General features: G+C 32.5%; 1 protein-coding gene across 4 annotated transcripts in view; it reads left to right on the forward strand.

Moving 5' to 3' along the window:
• Positions 1 to 19,059, forward strand: part of SPOPL (speckle type BTB/POZ protein like) — a 106,286-nt gene extending 87,227 nt beyond the window's left edge. For 2 of the 4 annotated variants that reach the window (XM_031960029.1, XM_031960028.1), the window contains exons 8-11: positions 3,354 to 3,476; positions 6,782 to 6,924; positions 7,016 to 7,069; positions 8,323 to 8,467. In XM_031960029.1, the coding sequence (XP_031815889.1) occupies positions 3,354 to 3,476; positions 6,782 to 6,924; positions 7,016 to 7,069; positions 8,323 to 8,467 (465 nt within the window). Of the gene's footprint in view, positions 1 to 3,353; positions 3,477 to 6,781; positions 6,925 to 7,015; positions 7,070 to 8,322; positions 12,801 to 18,794 lie in introns of those variants that run through there. The other 2 variants (XR_001120731.3, XM_003763832.4) reach the window with 2 other exon arrangements.
• The last annotated feature ends 2,382 nt before the right edge of the window (positions 19,060 to 21,441 follow it).

Here is a 21,441-nt window from a genome sequence, read left to right on the forward strand (position 1 = left end):
TTGGATCATTACATAATCTTCTTCTTGCTGTGTACAATATTCTCTTGGTTTTACTCACTTCACTTAGCACATGATTATTTTTACATGTTAATTGAAATCAGAATAGATTCAGAACACCTTTTTTGCACTATAGCTATCTTTCATTCAGTACTCAAAAAACATTTCTTAATCTGTTGTAGTTGCTATAATGTGCTAGCACTGGTTGACAGTTCAACTTAGATTTTAAAAGATGGATATGAATTAGGAATGGTGGTATTAGGGCATGAGCCTCAACCACACATTCAAGACATTGGATCCCAGAAAGAATCTCGACTATTAATTGGGCTAGGTATATGAAGTGCTTTGCCAAAATTACCAATGAACCTGATTATATTGGGAAATGTAATATAAGTTATTTTGTGATTTTCTAAGTCTGTATGCATCCTACAAGAATCCATTTTCATTTGAATTTGATTGCCTTGAGCTAGCCTCATTTGCAAATCTGAAACTGAATGAGAAGCTTCTCTACAACAAATTTGACAAATGATTATATATTATGTACATGTTTCTTAAAGACTCAGCAGAAAAGAACCCCTTATTTTTGAAAGCCAGCTTGAAGTTTTAACATTAGAAAAATAACAATAAAGTAAGGTCTCTTGACAACTGGCACCATCATCTCCTGGCAAATAAAGGGAGAAGAAATTGTTGTGTCAAATTTTATATCTTGGGCTCAAAGATTATTGCAGATAAGGATTGCAGCCATGAAATTCTTAGACATTTGCTCTTTGGAAAACTATAGCACATCTGGATAAACAGACATCATCTTGCTAACAAAGGTCTGTACAAGTCAAAGCTATGGTTTTCCTGGTAGCATTGTCTGTCTTGAGAGTTGAACTATAATGAAAGCTGAATATCACAGAATCAACACTTTCAAAATGTAGTGCTGGAGAAAACTTTTGAGAGTCCCTTGGGTAGCAAAAATGTCAAATTTATCAATAGTTAAATTAATTAAGTCTCTTAATTGGAAAGTCAAATATGAAAGCTGAAACTTAAGTTCTTTGGCCACATAAGGAGGAGATGGGACTCACTGGAAAAAAGCATCATGTTGAAGGAAGTTGAAGGCAAAAAGAAAAGGGATGGGAGAGAATTAGATGGATAGATAGTGTCATAGAAACAAGATCATGAACTTGGATAGATTTCAAGGGGACAGGATGGCCTGGAGTGCTTGGTCCCTGGAGTCACAAAGACTTGGACATGACTGAAGAACAACAACCTCCAAACAAAGTTCAGTTTATTTTCAAGCATCTATTTTAGGAAATTTTCCTTTATGTCTATTTGCTTCTGAAGGATCTATTCCTACTTCTGAGGAAAAAGCAGTATCTAAGTGGTCTGTCCTTTACATGACACTTTTTTCAGATACCTAAAGGACATAATCAACATAATCATTGCTAAGTCTATTCTTTTCCTAGTCAAAAATACCCATTTCCTCAAACTTGTCTGCATTTGGACATGCTTTTTGTAGTACTTAGAACTCAAGATAATCTAGAGGCAGTCTATGGTAAAGTATGATAAGATTGTCACCTTTTTTTCTTGTTCAGTTCAGTGTAGCAAGCATTTATTAAATGCCTTGTAGATTCCAGGCTTTATGCTAGGAGCTGAGTGGTCAGACAAAAAAGTGGTGATATTAGTTGAGCACACTCAAGGGGGTTTTTTTGTTTCCCCCCTATTGTGGCAAAGCAAAAAATCCACAGATAAAGAAATACAAAATAATTTCATTATGTGGTAGGAAGGAGATAATACAGTGTCCTGAATCAAACTAAACATTGTAATAAATTGAAACATTTCTAGATCACCTCATTTATCAAAAAATATTAATACTAGTATGGAAAGAATATTCATAAGGATATAGCACTGGTTTCTAGGGACATAGCTCTACTATTTTCCTTAGCATTGTGCTCAATAATTGGGATGTTTCAAGTTCTAGGAACCTCATATCGGCTGGGCTTTTATACTTAAGTAACCAGGGAACTACTATAGTATTTTGATCCTTAGGGATTAATGAGTCTTGAGATTTTCGAGGGAAAAAGACTAACCTAATTTCTCATAGAAGTAGTTAGTTTTTTTTTTGGGGGGGGGGAATAGGGTAGGAGAAAAGTTGAAGTTCCCCCAATATGAAGGTGTCCTGTTGTAGGAGATGGCATTTGGGTTGATCGTAAATACAACTAAGAATTCTGAAAGAGGCACAGGTGGAGAAAGGGACACCAAGAGAAATTTGCTTTATTTTAGGAATAAAATGCAGCCTGTTGAAAGGTAGATGTAGGAGAGAATATTTAGGTTGAAGGCACAGCATAGCATGTAGATCAGCTTGACCTACATAAGAACAAGAAATAGAAAATATGTTAGGAATGATAGGGTTACAGATTTTCAAGGGTTCTAAATAGTGAAAAAAATTTTATTTTATCCTAAAAGCAAGAGGATCCACCGAAACTCTTTGTTCAAGAGAATGACACAGTTGTACCTGTACTTTCAATAATAATCATTTGGTAGCTGTGTGGAGAGATGGATTTAAGGTATATGTGGGTGGGGGGGAAATTGAAGGCAGTGGAAAATTGTAGAAAGCTATAAGTGAGAGTTGAGGAGAGGCTGAATTAGAAAGATGGTTCCAGATGAAGAAAAAATTTTTGTAAAGGTAGAGTCAACAGGACTCATGTTAAATGTGAGAGGTCTGGAAGGATGCTTTACGATTTGAAATTTGGATGAATTAGAAGGATTGTAGTGTCCTTGAGTTAGGAAGTCTGGTATGTTTGGGAATAGGAGAAATGAACTTGATTTTGGAGGTATTGACTTTAAGGTATGTATAGTCCATATATACCATATATACTAGGTGGAAATTTCCTTTAGGCAGCTGGTGACAGTGTATGAGAACTTCACTACTACTCACTCTACTAAAAACAGAAACTCTATGATGCTGTTTCACTTATGCTATTCCTTACCCCTAAGCAGATTCAGAACCTTAAAGGAGAGACCTAAAAAGCTTTTCCATTCACTCATTTCTCTAAATTATGCAAGTGCATTTTTGTGAGCTTATAATTAGTGGAAGGATTTTTGAGTTTCTTAGATTTTTAATTCATGAACAAGATAGCATTTGAGATTTAACAGCCATACTGACAAATATTTCTGGTGGACTTGTATGATCATGAACCCTTGGCTAAGGTTATCTATAGGAAGAAAAATAAAACAAGTCTTTTAAATATTTTAAAAACGCTTAAAATATTGCTTAAGATTTTAAATGCACAGTAGTAGGCTATAGAGAATTCAGTTTATTTTTTTGATTAATTTTGGTTCATGTTTTTCTCTTGTATTTTAAATAACAGAATCGAGTAGAAATAAATGATGTAGACCCAGAGGTTTTTAAAGAAATGATGAGATTCATTTATACAGGGAAAGCACCAAACCTAGACAAAATGGCTGACAACTTGTTAGCAGCTGCAGACAAAGTAAGTAATTTGTCTTTAAGAGGCTGAAAAATGTCCTCAAGCTTTATATATACTTAAAGCTGTCATTAAAAAACCAAAACCTTTAAATGTCTTGAGTCATAGAAATCTGTGTTTTTGTAGATAACTCTTGATGATTGTTCTTTTGAAATAATATCCCAATGGGATAATGTTGAGAAAGGGGACTTTTGGAAATGTCATAAAATTACATTGGAAAATAATTATAGTAAAGCTATTAGCTTTCTGGGAAGAATATTTTTGGGGGAAATTAGATTGTAAACTTTTAATTGTATTTTTATCCCCTGAATATGCTGCTTTTAAGAATAATCTTTGAAATGTTTTATATATATATATATTTTTTTTTTCTTAAAGAAAAACACTTAATAAATGCATTTTTTGCAAAGCACTTAATATGGCTTCTTAAAAAAATCCAATTGTATTAGATAATATTTGCTTTAGAAATAGCCTTGAAAATGCATATTTATAGAAATAATAATTTATGTTCCAGTTTGGGGAGAGGAGAAAATGTGATCTTGAAATGTCACAAAATTTCCAAATTCTTGGTTTGAAAAGAATTGTACTTTTTCTTTTTTCATAACAGAATGTTTATTTATATTTTACTTATACTGATGTTAAGAATCATTTTTCATTCTTTAACGTTTCAACAAATCACTGACTGTAAAGATGAGGTTAATGAATAATATAAATAATGCTTATTCCGTCCTTGAGTAATACAGGGTTGACTATCTAAAACTACTTTTGTTCCAATTACGAGTTATTAACTAATTCAATTAGGAAATATGGTATGTTATAGAGAATACTAGAACTGAATGTGAATCTAGGTTTAGCTAGTTTCAGGAAGCTAAATTGTCTTAACCTCAGTTTTCTTATTTTTGAAAATGGAAATGAACTAAATTAGTACTTGACAAAAATCTTTATAATACGTGAAGTTCCTTATAAATTTTAAAGCAATATATTATCTTTGACTGGAGAAACTCTCTATTAGTTTTAAAGTAACATGTCCTCAATGTAGGATAAGGGGATCTGATTAAAAATTCAGGTCTTATAAGTATTTCATTATAAAAATACTAATACTATGGTGCAGTGGATAGAGCACCAGTCCTGAAGTCAAGAGGACCTGAGTTCAAATTTGGCCTCAGACACTTAACACTTCCTAGCTGTGTAACCCTGGGCAAGTCACTTGACCCTAATTGCCTCAGCAAAAAATAACCAAATAAATAAATATAAAAATACTAATACTTATATTTGACAATTTTCATTATTTTAGTATCTGTGCATGAATTAGATTGGAGGCATTCTGCCAAATTAAAGTATTTATGTATAAATTATTTTAAAGCTTTTGTTATAAGTATATTTTTATAAGTAGGTGGTATTTCAATAAAAAAGCTGTGAGAAATGTAAGACCTTTGGAAATCAGATTTGCTTATAGTAACTTAAAGGTTTGCATGCATGAATTTGATTCAGACAAATGACCTTATAGAAACAGACAGTTTTTAATCAATACATTAATGTCTCTTTATTTTTAAACTTAGCCAGAGCCACACATATCTTAATTTAAGATATCCAGAATTTGACACGTGCGTTGTACAAGTACAACTAAAAATTATGTAAAAGTACACTAAAAATTATGTAAAAATTAGGCATTGTAATATATAACTTAAATCTACAAATAGAATATCTACAGTTAGGTGGTGTTATTTTCAAGGGTGAGCATTGTTTATTCCATTATAAATGGAAGCAGATATTGTATTATGGATTCCAAGTCATTTTAGCATCAAGTAGAAGTCATATATCTCTGAATTTGCTAGTTGTAGTTTGGAAAATGAACTAATCAAAAATATGTATCCTGGTAAATTTTATTTCTTAGATAACAATATGATATCGTTAAAACTTAACACTCTTAAGGTAACCTCTCACCCTTTATTGTGATCAGTGTTGGTTTATTTGCGTACCTTAATATAAGATATTATCTTTTCTCCTAAAAATGCTGTAACATTTATTTTTGAGGAACACGGTTTAAAATGTCTGTACTACGTTTCTCTTTACATTTTAAAGAAATCACACATTATTATGCAGACATGAATGAAGTTAATGTTCTTAATTCTTAATTTAAAATAATATTGATGTAGCAGCTATTTAGCAACCCAGAGACAATGAAATATATTGCCACTCTAATTATTGCATTCGATTTCTTTAAGGACCTGCTGTGAACTGAGTACTGTCTTGGTCATGGTTATGGTCATGGTTATGCTTCCACAACTGATATCTCCCAAAGGAACAGCAGACAGGTTTCAGAAATTCACTAATATAATTATTTCAAAAGTTGGGGGTGATGTTTTCATTCATTTGATGCATAGTCAACTTTTCCTAGCCACATGTACATTTGCTCTTGATGTAGGTAAAGCTATCAAGAAATTAAGTATGACTTATATGCAAATATATTATTTCTATAATTACATATATAGCTATAGATACAGTATAAATACCTATAGTCTTTAACTATTAACAGTAATGAACAAATTCTTTGCCTTTATTGAGTTTTTAATATACTAAGTAACTTTTTAAAAATTTATCAATAAATATCCAGCATATGACAGTTTTCCATTTTGATATAGAAAGAAATGAGCAGTAGATTATAGAAGAAACTATTATTTAAGAACTTTTAATTGTGCTTTTGTTGAATGACTGCTTGTGTTTTGTTCAGATTGTATTAAGGAATTATACAAGTCCAGAGCTGGGACTAGGGCTAAGCACCTACCTTAAATGTGTTTATTGAAGGACACGTATTTTAATAGCACTTTTTCAAAACAATTTATTTGTAATCTCAGAAAATTTCACATTCTTTAATATATTTTGTGACTGCTCACATCACAATGGAAGACTGAGCCCCAGAACCATATTGTTCTAAGCATACAATAATGAAGAAAGACAGGTTTTATGAATTATTATTATTATTATTATTATTATTATTATTTTCAGTTTGTTCCAATTTAATGGTGCCATTTTTAGACCTTATCTAACACACTCAAAACCTTGTCCCAGCTCTGTTCAATCATTTTCTGCCCCTCCCGCAATTTAGAACAATCTAAATTGTTACATTTTAGGCACTGGAAGTTTTATAATATTAATGAAAAGATGTTTTCATAAAGTGGGTAGAGATTAGACTTTTAAAATGTCTTCAGTTTCCTGCATTTGCTTCGACTTTGTCTTCTAAATTGCATGTATGATAATTTTAACAGTTAGTGGTTTAAATAAAGGTATAATTGTTGTGTTTTCCTTTCTAATAGTATGCACTGGATCGACTGAAGGTGATGTGTGAAGAAGCTTTGTGTAGTAACCTCTCAGTAGAAAATGTTGCTGACATCCTTATCCTTGCAGATTTGCACAGTGCAGAACAGTTGAAAGCACAAGCAATAGAGTTCATTAACAGGTAAGTGATAGCTAGATTTTAATAAACTCGCTACCATCACCTTCTGTGCTCAAACAAAATTCTTTAAGTATCCTTACATTTTTCATTGCAGGTGCAGTGTGCTTCGACAATTTGGGTGTAAAGATGGGAAAAACTGGAACAGCAAGTAAGATGACATCAGATTCTCATTTTAATTTGAATTCTATTAATGGGAGTAAATATTACCCATAGGCTTAAGTCAGATGTATATGAATTTGCCTAAGTCTTCAAAGTAGCTTTCTAGCCTTGCGTTTTCCAGAATGTGACTAGAAAATAGAAACTTCTAACAATTTGAAGAATTTTCGTTTTTGTGTTCCGTTTCCCATATTCATCTGTTTAAATCATGACGGTAACATTTTAATATCATTATTTTAAATGATTAAATGGCATGATCTGATGGTGAGGAAGAAGAAAGAAATCTTTTAAGAAATAGTTCTTACAAAATGCATTCTTACTTGATTTCATAATCTATGTTTGAAAAATCCATACTTTGATTATACTTTATACTTTGATTTTGATTATACTTTGTCAGCTCTAAAAATTTTCTTTGCATAGTTCTCTGGTTATTTTCTTTGGGTGGCTAATTTTATATAGAAATTTAAATTTTACTCATATTCTTTACAATGGTTTATTTGCGTCATTTCCTTTGGCCTTCATCACTTATGATGAGGTATTCACATTTGATGCACACTGTAATGCAGTGTTAAGTAGCTCTTGATTTAAAAAAAAAAAAGTTCCTGGTAAGGTTTGGGTGAACTTAAAAAACAAACAAAACTAAGGACCTAGTTCTGGACCCTTTCTATAGTACCATATTAGCCTGAGAAAGTAAAAAGTAGATATTGCTTCTTATTCATTGTTATCATATTATGAGGCATAGCTGATAATCTTAAAAGAATAAATAATTTTAAAATATATTATACAAGGTAGTGTTTTTCCACTCCCTTCCCCCCCAGTATATTTACCTAGTTGGCACTAGGTGTTGTTATAAGATGCTGATTGTGGGAAAATAATAAGTAGATTTAAGTTTATCCTTTACAAGATACCTAACTGTGTGATGTGCTTACAAGCGCTCAGACACTGATTAAACAAATGAATGGAAATATTTGAAAAGTAAATAATTCAGTTATACCAGTTTGGAATTACATATCTAAAAGCATATTGTTAGTTGCATGATTGTTTTTTGGTTGTTGGTGGTGGTTTTGTTTTTTTTTTTTTTGTTTTTTTAATTAATACCATCTATTAATGGATTATCTGTTTTGACATATCTGTTTTTGGAAAAACTTTTTGAACATTTTGAATTTTATGGCTGTTGCTCTTCATTTTAATTTTATATTTTATGAAATATGTTTAATTAAATATTTTATTCATTTTATTTTTCAGCCAAACAACAGACATAATGGAAACAGCAGGCTGGAAGTCTATGATTCAGTCCCACCCTCATTTAGTGGCAGAGGCCTTCCGAGCACTAGCATCTGCACAGTGTCCACAGTTTGGTATTCCACGCAAACGACTAAAACAGTCTTGAAATCTTCCGTGAACTTTAGAAAAACTCAATTGACTCTTACTCCTCCAGGTCCAGATGGATTCTAATATACAAACCATAAACAAGAATTGTTTTTGTTATCCTTGTCCACAGAACAGAAGCTGAAAAAGCATTGTTTGCTTTTCAGATGGATAATTTATGGTTTAATCTTCAGCTTTAAATTAGACTGATTATTCTCTAATTCACTGCAAGGCCTTAAATTATCTTCAATGACTTCTCTAGTTCATATAGGCTAATTTTTTTTTTTTTTAAATTGTGCCTTGTCTTTTTGACTAGGCTATGCAGGATTGCACTAGCTCCATAATGCAGTAAAATTGATAACTGAAGATATTAAGTTTCAAAGGATCTTCCATTATTTTGAAAAACAAAATGAATTTTATAGTTTTGGTCCTGTGCTATCTCGAAGGTTAAAATTAGGCTCTCCTCAAAAACACTTGAATTGGAGATGACCACAGATATACTCCAGTCCAGGTCTTGTGAATACAGGAGAGCTTGCTTACCTTCAAGGTAAGTTATGGCAATACACTACTTTGATTCTAATTTATTTTTCATTGTAGGGGCAAATATGCAATGGTTTGGCCTGAAAGAATTGTATTTTCAGTACAGTTTGTAATACATGTCTATATGTCAACTGTCCAACAAACTTTGAGAAACACTTAATAAACTTAAGCCTGTGTTTCTTCATGCCCTAGTTAATGATGTTTGAGAATTAAGGTTAAGATGTCAAAAAGAATAATATTTGCTGTTAGGAATGTTTTATTTATTTTGACCCCACATTAATATGAAGATTCCTGGATGTGCAGAAAGTATACATATAATGACCAAATGTAAATTAAATTAATGGGCCAAATTAAGAATGATAAATATGCACTTTTAATGTGTAACTGTTTTGTATACTGAGTGGTACATATATATTTTGCTTTTGATCAAATTAATGAGGTACAATTAACGTGTCTTAACTTTTGGGAAAAAATGATATTTGGAGCCAACTGGGGCACTCATTTTGTTACCATGGACAAGGAAAATAACAAGACACAAAATTGATTATGAATTCCACACACCTTAAGTAACTGATGTACTCTCCCTTTAAAAAAGGCACATAATAAAAATGATCCTGAGCAGTTGCTCTCCTCTTTTTTCATTTGCAAAGAACTGTGTGCAACTATATGATTTCTCTAAAGGGATGTGCACACTAGAGGAGACACACCCCCTCCCCGCCACCTCTCATCTCTTACAATAAGTATTCCAGGCCACATTTTAAAACATTGCTCTTTTTTCTCCTCCTTCTACTCCCACTGTTTTAAGTTAATATGCATTGTGGATGATACTGAAATTCTGCATAATGTGAACAGGACAAACTGTTTGAAAACTCCTTTTCATGGGCCAGTTCTTATAAGAATTTTAGCTTTAAATAACATTTTCAGTGTTCAATAGCTTTGTTTACAATTTGAGAGGGGTGGCATATCTGCAATGGTGCACAGTAATAGGAAGAGCAGGAGAGTAACTGTTGAGTTACTGCTTTAAATTTGCTGTAATAGTGATAATATATAAATTGATACTTGGCAAATTTTTTGTTTGATCACTAAGGAAGAAGTGTCTCACTGGAAAATATAACATTTTATATATATATATATTTACATTTATAATTTTATTCATAAAAGATTGTAATTTTCCTGTAGAGTTTTACAGTACAGGACAAAGGAATTTAAAATTTATCTCCCAAAATAATTTGTGTTTCCCAGGTCTTCATTAGTAATCTTAATGTTTAAGGAAGAGAATGTATGAGTATTTACACTTAACACTGAAAAGTAAGCATTTACTTACAAACTTTGAAAGAGTTTCAAGGTTCTTACTTTAAAATCTTTAAATCTCTTTCTGTGGTTTTAATTATTTTTTGTCAGTTTTGAAATTGGAAGCATCCCTTGGGAAAACAGAAAGATTAAAGTTGAACTGAAGATTCCTAACCTGATAATCATGCTCATTCTGTCCTTTGGAGCAGTAAGAAAAATAAAATGCACACTTCCCTGACTCCACCATGAGATTGAGCTATACACGTTTACAATGTGAAGTTAGTTGTTTTCGTAATTTTTTTTTTAAACTCCTGCTAGAGATCTCCGAGACTGGCTACCTGGGGTATGAATAATGTATCCTCCACCTCAGTTTAGTGAAAATTTTGTTATGTATTATATTAAAATTTAAGATATGCAGATTGTGATGGTATGTGGTGTATGTATATGTATATACATATATATATATATATAAATATATACACACATAGATATAGATATATGTACATATACACACATACATATCTCATACCATGCATAAATTTACTGCTAAAAATTACAGCTCTAAAATACAGTTAACTTTGGTAATGTTTATTACTGTGTAATATTCACTTCAGCTTGTTCTAATATAATATCACTGTTTATTGGAAAGCTTAAGGATTTTATTATAAAGATTTTTTTAAAGGTTAATAGCACATTTTGTACCAAAAATGTCAAACGCTGTGCTGTAAGAGTATCTACATTTGTTTAAAAAAAAAAAAAAAAAGTCCACTTTTCAGATAATTCAATGCATACCTTCCTTACACTAACAGAAAATTGTATGGCATTGTTTTGCTTATTTTTATTTATTTATGTATATTTTTAGTTTTGTTGTGTCTTAAGGAAAAGGTAAACAGTTGCTGTATTCTCAAGTGGATGCATTCATTATTAGCTCTTTGGTTGCAATTAAACCTCATGTAGCATTCTCAGTGGGCCCTAATGATTGTCCAGAACATTTTTGTCCTTTTGAATCACCAGCTTGCTTTTGTGTCCCTTTTTTGTTACTTCTAAGCCTTTCCCCTAGAAAAGTAGTGATTAATTTAAAATGTTCTATGTTATAAAATAACCATTACAAAATGTTCTCATTCAGGCTAAAATTTTAAAAGTGTGTATGTATGTGTGCATTTTGTTTTAAACTGTACAAGTGTTTGGGAGCACAAGTATGAAGGTGCCATAACATTTTGGCTTGCCAACATTACCTCCTTAAATATTCACATCTACCACCTTCAACCTTTTTTGAAGAATCTTGCATGTGTTGTGTGGTCATGTTGCGTGTAAATACACGCTTGTATGTATGTATGTGTGTGGTATTTTTGCAGAGATAGATTTTTCTGAAAATAGGACTCGGTTAAATCTTTAAAATTATTGGTTAGTTTCAGATATTTCATTTTGACATGTTTTAGGAGGCAATTCAGGAAGTGAGGAAGCTGTAAAATAACTTTATATGGTCAATTTACTGCATACTGAACTAAGAAAATACAGTGCCTTTTTAGGACTTCTATTATTAAATTAAGTTATAAAACATTGTATTACTGATTCATATGTAAACTAGGTTGAAAATAAATTATGAGAATATAGACTAATTTCTTTACATCTTTAATAATTGCAGTAAGCTTACAATGGAAATCAAAGCAAATCTTACTGATATGTAATTGAAAACAATGTCTACAATCTAACAGATTCTTTATTCAGATGATTTTTTTTTAATCCATTGTAATCAGTCATATACAGTATTCTTGAACAAAACGAGTTTTTCCCCCTAATTTAACCATGTCAGATATTTGTATTTGCATTCTCATGATCTAAAATAAGTATTTTAAGACTGAAATTTTAAGAGATCATTACTTCCTTATAAAGGTGTTTCATAATTTAAAATCAGTATTTCAGTCCAGATTGAAATTTATCCAGATTAGGAATACCAAATTAATTTATTTAAAATTAATTCAGTAATACTGGTCACTGGTTTTAATGTATTGGAAAAATGTGCACATATGTGCACACACGCATACACACACACACACTCTCAGTGCTTCCTATAAATGATCAAGATTAGACTAGTTTAACCAGTATTCTGCACATAGCAGGTGCTTAATAAATATTTACTGAATTGAATTAGAATCACAGCTTTTCTGTTTGCAGTAAATGGACTTTATATCTGAAAGGGAATTTGTGGGAATTCTTCAGATATTTGACTTCATTATTCACTGCAGTCCAGTTAATTCTGTATTTGGTATTTAAAATGAAGGCTTAACTTAAATGAGTCCTGTTTTGGAAATAAACACATTATTATGATGATTTAAAGACCATGTTGGGGTGGATATGATTTAGAAAATTCATAATATATGTATAAACACTTGCATCAAACCGGCCAGCCTCTTTTTTTTAATCAGCTGATGTTAATGTTCAGATACTTTTTGTATCTTGTTGCTGAAAATATTTTTTTGCATTTCAGCACATCAAGTTACAATAAAGTTATTACTTATGCAGAATCATTTTGTTCCTTTTGCATTTATTGGATAATAAAATGAGCTTTTTTTTTTAAATGGTCTACTATCCAATAGTATAAGTCTTGTCAAGTAATGTAAATCAATTTTTATTTTTCTCCAGGAAATATAGTATTTTTAAATTGGTCATCCTCCAGACAACAGCAAAAAAGAGCAAAATAACATGCTGAAAATGTATTTATTTTATTCCAACATAGATCTATCAACTTGTGTATATACTCATCAAAACTTTTTGCAGCCTATAAAACTGTTTATGATCATGGGGGGAAAAATAAAGATCATTAATCTTCTGCTATCCCCCTCCTGTATCATAATGCCCAATTTTATCTGCTTTTACTCATAGGGAACAATGGATGGGAGACTGAGCAGTCCAGGACTCATCTTGAATTTAATGCCTAAGAAATATTGGTGGGGGAGAGGGGAAGTAAAATTATTGGGTCAGTTTGGAGAAAGCCATCTAGTGAATGTTTAGGAAAAGTAGAATTTAAGCCTGAGAGACCTGTTGGTCAGTGTAGAAGAAATGAATTACAGTGATTTATGTTAAATGGAAACAAAAAGAGTTTAGTAATTACTTTTATTATTTAGAAGTCTTTCAAATGGATATGTAATTTCCATGTTATTGTGGATTTCCTCTTTCCTCTTCCCCCTCTTGAGTATTGTAAAATACATAAAGCTAATTCTGTCTCCTGATATAGTTTCACAGAATAAAATATGAAAAGCATAATTTTGTGGCTGGCAGAAGATGTCATGAAGGGTGGTTCATTTGATCTCTTTCAGAATTATATTGAGTAGATCGCTGAAAGATAATATCTTAGCATTGAAGGTAATTTTGTTTGAATTCAATCTGATGTTGGTGTTGCCTAAAGTAGCTGTTGTGTTTTGGCAGTATTCATTCACCAAATATTTATATGTTGGACATTTGCCATAGTCTAATTAATCCCGTGGTAGTTCCCAAATAAAATTTGTGTCCCCAAATTAAATGATAGGCAGAATTGCTTCAATTTTACATTTTTATTCCTATTATTGCACTTATTTCTGAAAAAGAAATCCTGAAAGGGTATGATTTGTTCAATTAATAGTTAAGCTTCAAAGCACTTCCATTCAGTATTCTTTTCTGTTTCAACAATTATGTTGAAAACCCCTTTAATAACCTGATTATAAAATCCTCCAGTATTTTGAACTTTTAACAACCATTTTTTTCCTTACCTAACTTCAATGACACATTAGTATAACCAAGACTTTGATTTAATATCCTCCAGGATCTGTAATTTCACTTTGACCACATATTCTTAATTCTTCCTCATTCTCTATACCTGATTTTGTTCTCATTCATGGTCTTGATTATTCCCTGATTTATTCCATTTATCTACCTCTGGCTTATGTCTTCGCTGCACTTAACTTAGACTGTATGGCCTTCACTTTAATTCTTTCCTGGCCATTTTAGAATACCTCATCCCTCTCACCATAGGTATATGACTTCTTTTTCCTGATCCCTGAATTCTCACCCCTAGGTAATTCTTTTTCCCCCACTCCAACTATCCTTCATTTAATTTTCCTTATTCCTGTGCTACTAAATGGTATTAGGAAGTCACCACAGTCCTACCTACACATTTATTGAATTCATTAATTTGTTCCATGACTACTATGTTTAAGAGAAGGTTCTTGACAGATGTCAACTAGTCCCTTTTTTATTCTTTATAAAGCCTGTCATTCTAAAACTTTTCTTCTCTCACCTACGTTATATCTAGAGCAGATGAACTGCCTTTATTAAGAAAATTGAGGCCACTTAAGGGTTTTTAAAGGAATCCTGTATGTAATGTCAAAGGATACAGGCTTGAATCTTGTCTTATGCACACTATTCTTGTGATCCTAGGACATGAAATCTTGTTAGGCCTCATTTTCCTTATCTTTAAAGTGAAAATTTTGCATTATATGGTCTCTGAAGGTCCCTCTCAGTATTAAATCTATGATCCAGTGACCTATGCTTCATTCCTCAGAACTTTGTATTTTCCTTTAGCCAATCTCTATTCTTGCATTTTAAATTTCATCTTCTTATTCTTTATAACTTGTTTAGCAAACTTCTTTGATAATCTTTCTTTCTCTCTGGTTCCTTTTAATCTACCTAAAATATACTCATCTCCCTATTCTAAAACACAGTTGCCTCTTGAAATTTTTATCTTGTTTCATTACTTTGTCTTGTTCTTATGCAGGTAATGTATTAGAAGACTTGGCCTTGAAGCCTGAACCAGAAAGATCTGAATTTAGCTCTAGCTGTGTGACCCTGAGCAAGGCATTTAACCAATTTACCTCAATTTTCTCAATTATAAAATGGGAATAATAGCACTTCCTAGAGATGTTGTAAGGGTCCATTAAGATGTGTGTGAAACTCTTAGCATAGTGACTGGCTAGTGGTGAGCACTTAATAAGGAATAAATATTTATTCTCCTTACTCCTTTTCCCCCCAGATTTATGAAAAAGCTGCTTACATTGGATGCTTCTAGTCTGTGGTCACTTAATGCCTCAACTAAACATTCATAATCTAATAACTGGCCCTCCATCTGTCTTCTGAAGTTGTTTTCAAAAGTCACAATGACTAGATAATCATCTGGTCATTGTCATTCTTACAGTAGGTAGGGAAAGGGAGTCATAAGATCGTGTGTCCAAATGCTCTTTGATTCTTACTTTTCTACCTGTGTGATTATTCGGCAAGTAATTTAACCTCTCTGTGTACTTCTGATTAAGGTTATCAATCTAGATGCTTAGTGTCTGGAAGGATCCTCACTAGAAAAAGGGCAATTAAAAAGAGGAAGGTTTGAGGAGTTCAATTTGGGACCTCTTTAAGATATCTATAGAATATTCAGTTTGAGAAGTCCAGTAGGAAATAGATTTCATTGTGGGTCACGGAAGATGTTGGGTCTAGATCAAAGTTTCTTAAAAATTGTGGCTTGTGACCACAAGTGGGGTCATATAACTGAGTGTAGAGGTCATGAAATTATGATTTATTATTAGTAAGTAATTTCTACATCTTATTTTTTATACCTATATAATCACATAAAAATTTCTTGGGTATAAAGGGGTCACAAATGAAAAAGTTTAAAAAGATCTAGTCTAGATTAGTAGCTTTTAGAATCATCAGCAGAGAGATAATTTCATCCATGGGAACTGTTAAGATCAAGTGAAGGGAGAAAAGGGCCCTATTGTACACCTACTATGTGTGGCCTGGATGCATCAGAGATGGAGAAGTGATCAGTTGGCTAAAAGAAGAACAAAGGAAAGGGTAACCAAAAAAAACAAAAAACAAAAAACAAGAACAGAATAGACCACCAAAAGGCAGGTGATAGCAGTTTACAGAGAGGTGAAGAATGAGAACTGAGAAAAAGCTGTTAAACTTGCTAATTAAGGGATTATTTATAATTTTGGAGACAGCAGCTTCAGTTGAATGATGAGGTCAGAAGCCAGACTTTAGAAAGTTAAGAATGAGAGGAAAATAAATAGAGGGGTTTATTATGAATATACTTCTTCCAGAGTTTACTTACAAAAGGGAGGAGAGAGATGAAATGACAGTAAAGGCTGAACAACTATCTCTATTAAACTATTTTTTTCTTCCTTGACGCCAAAGACACCACATTTTGTAGTTTCTATGTACCACGTCTTTCTTTCACTAGTTCCTTCTAGTGCTTTAAGGATAGTGTTCCCCAAGGCTTTTACCGATTGTAAGAAATCTTATTATCCATCTAGTCTAATATTTGAAATGAATGCGCAGTGTAATGTTCTTGACCAGTTATTAGACCTCTGCTTGAAAGACCATTTCACTGTATTTAATATAGTATTCTACAGTACAAAGGGTCTGTTATCTATTTATGGAAGCCATGCATCTCAGTGGGACAGCTAGATGATGCACTGGATAAAGTGCCAGACCTGGAGTTAAGAAGACCCATTCTTTCATGTTCAAATATAGTCTGAGACACTTAATAACTGTGTGACCCTGGGCACATTTTCCTTCAGTATCTTCTTCTGTAAAATGAGCCGGAGAAGGAAATGGCAAACCATTCCATCACCTTTGCCAAAAACATCCTGAATAGGAGTCACAATACAGACATGATTGAAAACTGAGCAATGAAAATGAGTTACATTCCTCCTCTTCCCCCCCCCCCCTTTTTTTAATTGTCACATCACCGTTTCAAATTTGTAGTTCTTTAAAACTTCCAGAACTTTTTCAGGTAAATTGCTTTTAAACCATTCCTTCCTTATATGTCTCAAGTAAATATTTTTTGAACCCAAATATGACACGTTTGTTCTCATTGAGATATTACATTTCAACTTTAGACTGTAGTCTCTGGATCCTGATTCATCTAAATCTATTCAATATCATGTCATCTGAACAATTTAATAGGTATATGATCTATTCCTCTATTCAAATCATTGATATAAATGTTTTAAGGTTGAACAAAATCCTCTGTTGCATTATAGTAAATAATAATATTGATACTGAATAACAATAACTGAATCCAGTATAGCTCTGACCTTGTTACCCTCCCCCTCCCTAAATTCATGTTTAATGATGCTGTAGTCTAGCTTTCAAGCCTCCATCTTCACAAGAATTGTGTGAAACGTTCTCTCAAAGGCTTCACTTAGATTAGCTATACTTACTATATTTTTATGATCTAGGGGAAAATTGAGGTCTGGCATGACCTGTTGGTGAAGCCATAGTGGCTTTTCATTTCTTTGTCAGATTCTAGTAAGCATTAATTTAATTATTTTAGAATTTTGCCTGAGTTGTCAAATTTACTAACCTATAATTTGTGATTTTCTTCCTTTTGTTTAAATTAGGTTCTTTCAGTACCTCTTTATGCTTTCATGTTTTCAGATATTATGAAAATTGGATCATCGTCATTTATTTCCAACAATTTTGTTGGGTTTGGGGCAACTTCCTCTACAATTTCTGCCTTGTCAATTTCAGTCATTTTTACAGATTCAACCACCACCTCTATCCAGATGGTGCTCAGTTTTTTGTTTTCATTTCTGACCTCTTCTAATATCCAGATTACTTGTTGGATCCGTCCACCTGGATGTCTCATTGGTGCCTCAACTTTAACATAACCAAAGCTGATTTCATTTTGATTTCTGGTCACATTGCTCAGTTAACCATTACATTTCTTCCCTGGTGAATTCTTGGTTGTTTCAACTGATAAGCCAATTGGTTTCCTATAGTCAAAATAGAATTTTGTGACTGTAACGTGATCTATTTAACATGGAGACCAGCTAGGATGCAAGGATTTAAAAATAGAGAGTGGTTTGTATACAAAGGAGAATCTTAAAGCTAGACAGATTAAAGAAGTAAACTGAATCTTCTTTTTGGAAGCATACACATGCAGTCATTTTAGGCCAAATAATTATTTCAATTCATCTATCAGTTTCTTTGAATATGGAAGTAGAAAGAATTTCTGGAACTACTCAGCTTAAAATTTAATTTAGTAATGATCACTATCCTTTCTTCTGTCTTCAAAAGCAGCCTTAATAAGAACTCAGTTTGAGGATTGTTGACAAGGCCATCCTCAGTTTGAGGATTGTGACACCAAAACCATGAACAGAATGAGACACTTAGTGATACATTCCTTTAAGAAAAAGAGTATAGGCATAAAAATGCTAGAGGATAAAAGATAACTTTGTCCATTAATATGGTATAATATGGTTAAGTATAATTTGACTAATATTTTCTATTGAGTGATATTAATATAAGTACAATATTTTCATCTATACATCTATTGACTGTTCGATTAAAAAAAACTTCCTCCCTTTTTACTTTTGTAATATAGTAACCACTTAATCATGTTGATAGTGAAAAGGATTAGTTTGCCTAGATAAAGAGATGATTCTAAAATCCCATTTTGACCCTTTGAAATTTAACCATCTTCAACAATTTTTTTAACAGGCCTAGAAAGAAAAAATTAATCTAGATTTCTTCTTTCTCTTCTCTAGTCCAGCTTCCATTTCACTGGGCAATGAAATGACCCAAAGGAAGAAAATAGAAGAGAAAAATAAGAGGATCCAGATAACTACAAACTGTACCATCAGCACCCTTGCACAGTGAAGAATTAGACTCTGTCTTCCTTTTCCCTGTCTCTCCCTTCCCCTTCCCTTGAATTATACTATTAAACATTTTATTATGAATAGAGTTCAAAGATTAGTATACTGTCTGGGCTGGTAGAGCAAAACTGAAATTAAAAATACTCATTCTCTCGTATTAGTCTTAATATTGGTCCTACCAAAATATTTATCTGATATAGCCATCTGCCTTTTCAGTATTATGCCTTTTTGAGGATTCCTGGAAGTAAATTTTGATATGAGTACTTTACTTATTTTGTATAACTAATGCTACATATGTTTTGGTTACTTTATTTGATTTTCCTTTATGCTTATCTGTTGCTCACCCTTTTCACATATTTCACTAGCCAAGATTCATTTTGAATTCTCAATTGGGGGAATGGGATGAAGGTGGTGATTATCAGCATCTTCATGCAAATTGTTATCAAGCCTTCATGTTGGCACCTTCCACTAAGAAATTCTTTGTTATCACTTTACCACTGTTCTCTGATCAGTAATTTTTATCAAAATCTTAGGTAAAGAAAGGATATATCAGAATGTTTTCTAAGTATCCGTGTTAGCTATAAATTGTAATTGGGGTTATACCCTGTTTTCTCAACAGGTTGTTCAATTCTTGGCTTTGTCTAAATAGTAACATGCTACTGGGCTTTTTTTCCTGAATCTAGTATACTCATTTTTGTACAGTGGGCTAGAATGAGATGATCTGTTAAAGGTTGTTTTTAACTTGTAGAAAGAGTTATTTTTTATACAATTATTTATTTTTGAAGCTTTGGCTCTATGATTTCATTGATGTTTATACTACTTTCAGTGACATAGATTGTAAACTACCTGTGCTTGCCCATTTTTCTCCACAGCCTCCCATTAGTATGCTATAAAGTGTTCATTTAATGTTCCAATGACCTTTACCTAGAACTCTTGACATTTCAAGGTGTGTGTGTGTGTGTGTGTGTGTATAGATAGGTAGATGTTGGGGTGTTTGTATTCCCTGGAGAGCTCATCTTTTTTCCCCTTTTCAGCTTTCATCATTTGAAATATTTCCTTACATCCCCATGCTTGAAGCCATATGACAACATTAGAAAAATGTAGTTTAAAAAAAATTACACCCTTGTTTTGAGTGATTATAGAACTCTTATAGGAATTCCCAGGAGTCTCATAATGAAATTATCTTTATTTTTTCCTTTGCATTGTCTTTCTGATTTGTACATTCTAAGTTTCATAGGACAGAAACTTTGGTTTAATTATTTATCTCTCCCAGACTACCAGAGTTATATTTGTGCATAGTAAGCACTTAATTAAATGGATATTGAATGTTTTCTCCCTATCACTTTTAATTTTTTCCATGGGTCTTTTTTCCTCCTAATTTGCCTATATTTCACATAATTCACTGGGAGGAGTCTATTTTTGTTAGTACTTCAGCTGGGAAATGATTAAGGGAAACCAATTATTATGCTCTTGCAATAATCTAGGTGAGAGAGGAGAAAGGAAAAGATGAAGAGGGGCTATGACAATAACTTGGAAACATTCTGAATGAGGGGAGCAAATGTGGATGAAGAGGCTGAAATAAAAAGGGAGAAGCAGTCATATAAGAGCAGAGGGTTGTCTAAAAATCCCAGAGAAGTATATTCTTCCTCCTAGTTACTTCAGCAACAAAGCAGATAGGTTTACAAGAGAAAAAGCTATATTTCTTAATTCAGAAATCATTAGAAATTTTGAAGAAAATTTCAATTTAGTGATAAAAGTAAAGTTGAAAAGGATTGAGAGAATGAAAGGAAGTGGAAATGTAGCTGCTTAAGCTACATTTTTCTTAGGGTTTTGGATGGGAAAAGTCAGGGAGAGTTGGTGGATGACAATTTAGAATTTAAGTTTAGGGATTGAGAATGATTCTTTGTTGTGGAGAAATAACTTGAGGGCCTGGCCTTGAAGATACTTTTGTTTTGTTAGAGAAGGAATTGGTATAGGAAGATTTGAGAGAGAAAGAGAATAGTTGACATTTTGCTTGAAAAGAGGGACTGGATTAAGAACATTTGTACTGGGTTTGACTTGATAGAAGAATTACCTCATTGTCATGAATTGAGGAAAAATGAGTACTAGGGTAGGAGGATAATATCAAAAGGGTTTTGAGGTGAAGAGAATGAAAGAAGACAAAACTCAAGTTGAATAAATTCAACTTTCATTAAAATAAGTGAGGTTCTCAGCAGAGAGAGAGGATAAGGGGGGAGACTTGAGGAACAGCAATATTTGAAAAAGCATCTGTAGTGAATGAGATTAAAAATTAGGGAGGGGAAAGAATAGTGTTGCAAACTTATCAGAGAAATGCTTTCTTAAGAAGTTGTATAAGGAGAACAGGGGAAGACTTCTTACAGAAAGTGGGACTTATGTTTAGACCTAAATAAAAAGAAGGAAGCCCAGAGGTGAAAATTAGGTGGGGGGAGGTGTTCCAAGTGTGGGACACCAATATTTGAAATATTGTAATCCTCCATTCAGAGGAGTCATATATACTTAATATTTAGAAAAAAATGAA

This window comes from Sarcophilus harrisii, chromosome 3 (assembly GCF_902635505.1).
Source record: "Sarcophilus harrisii chromosome 3, mSarHar1.11, whole genome shotgun sequence".
Classification (NCBI taxonomy): domain Eukaryota; kingdom Metazoa; phylum Chordata; class Mammalia; order Dasyuromorphia; family Dasyuridae; genus Sarcophilus; species Sarcophilus harrisii.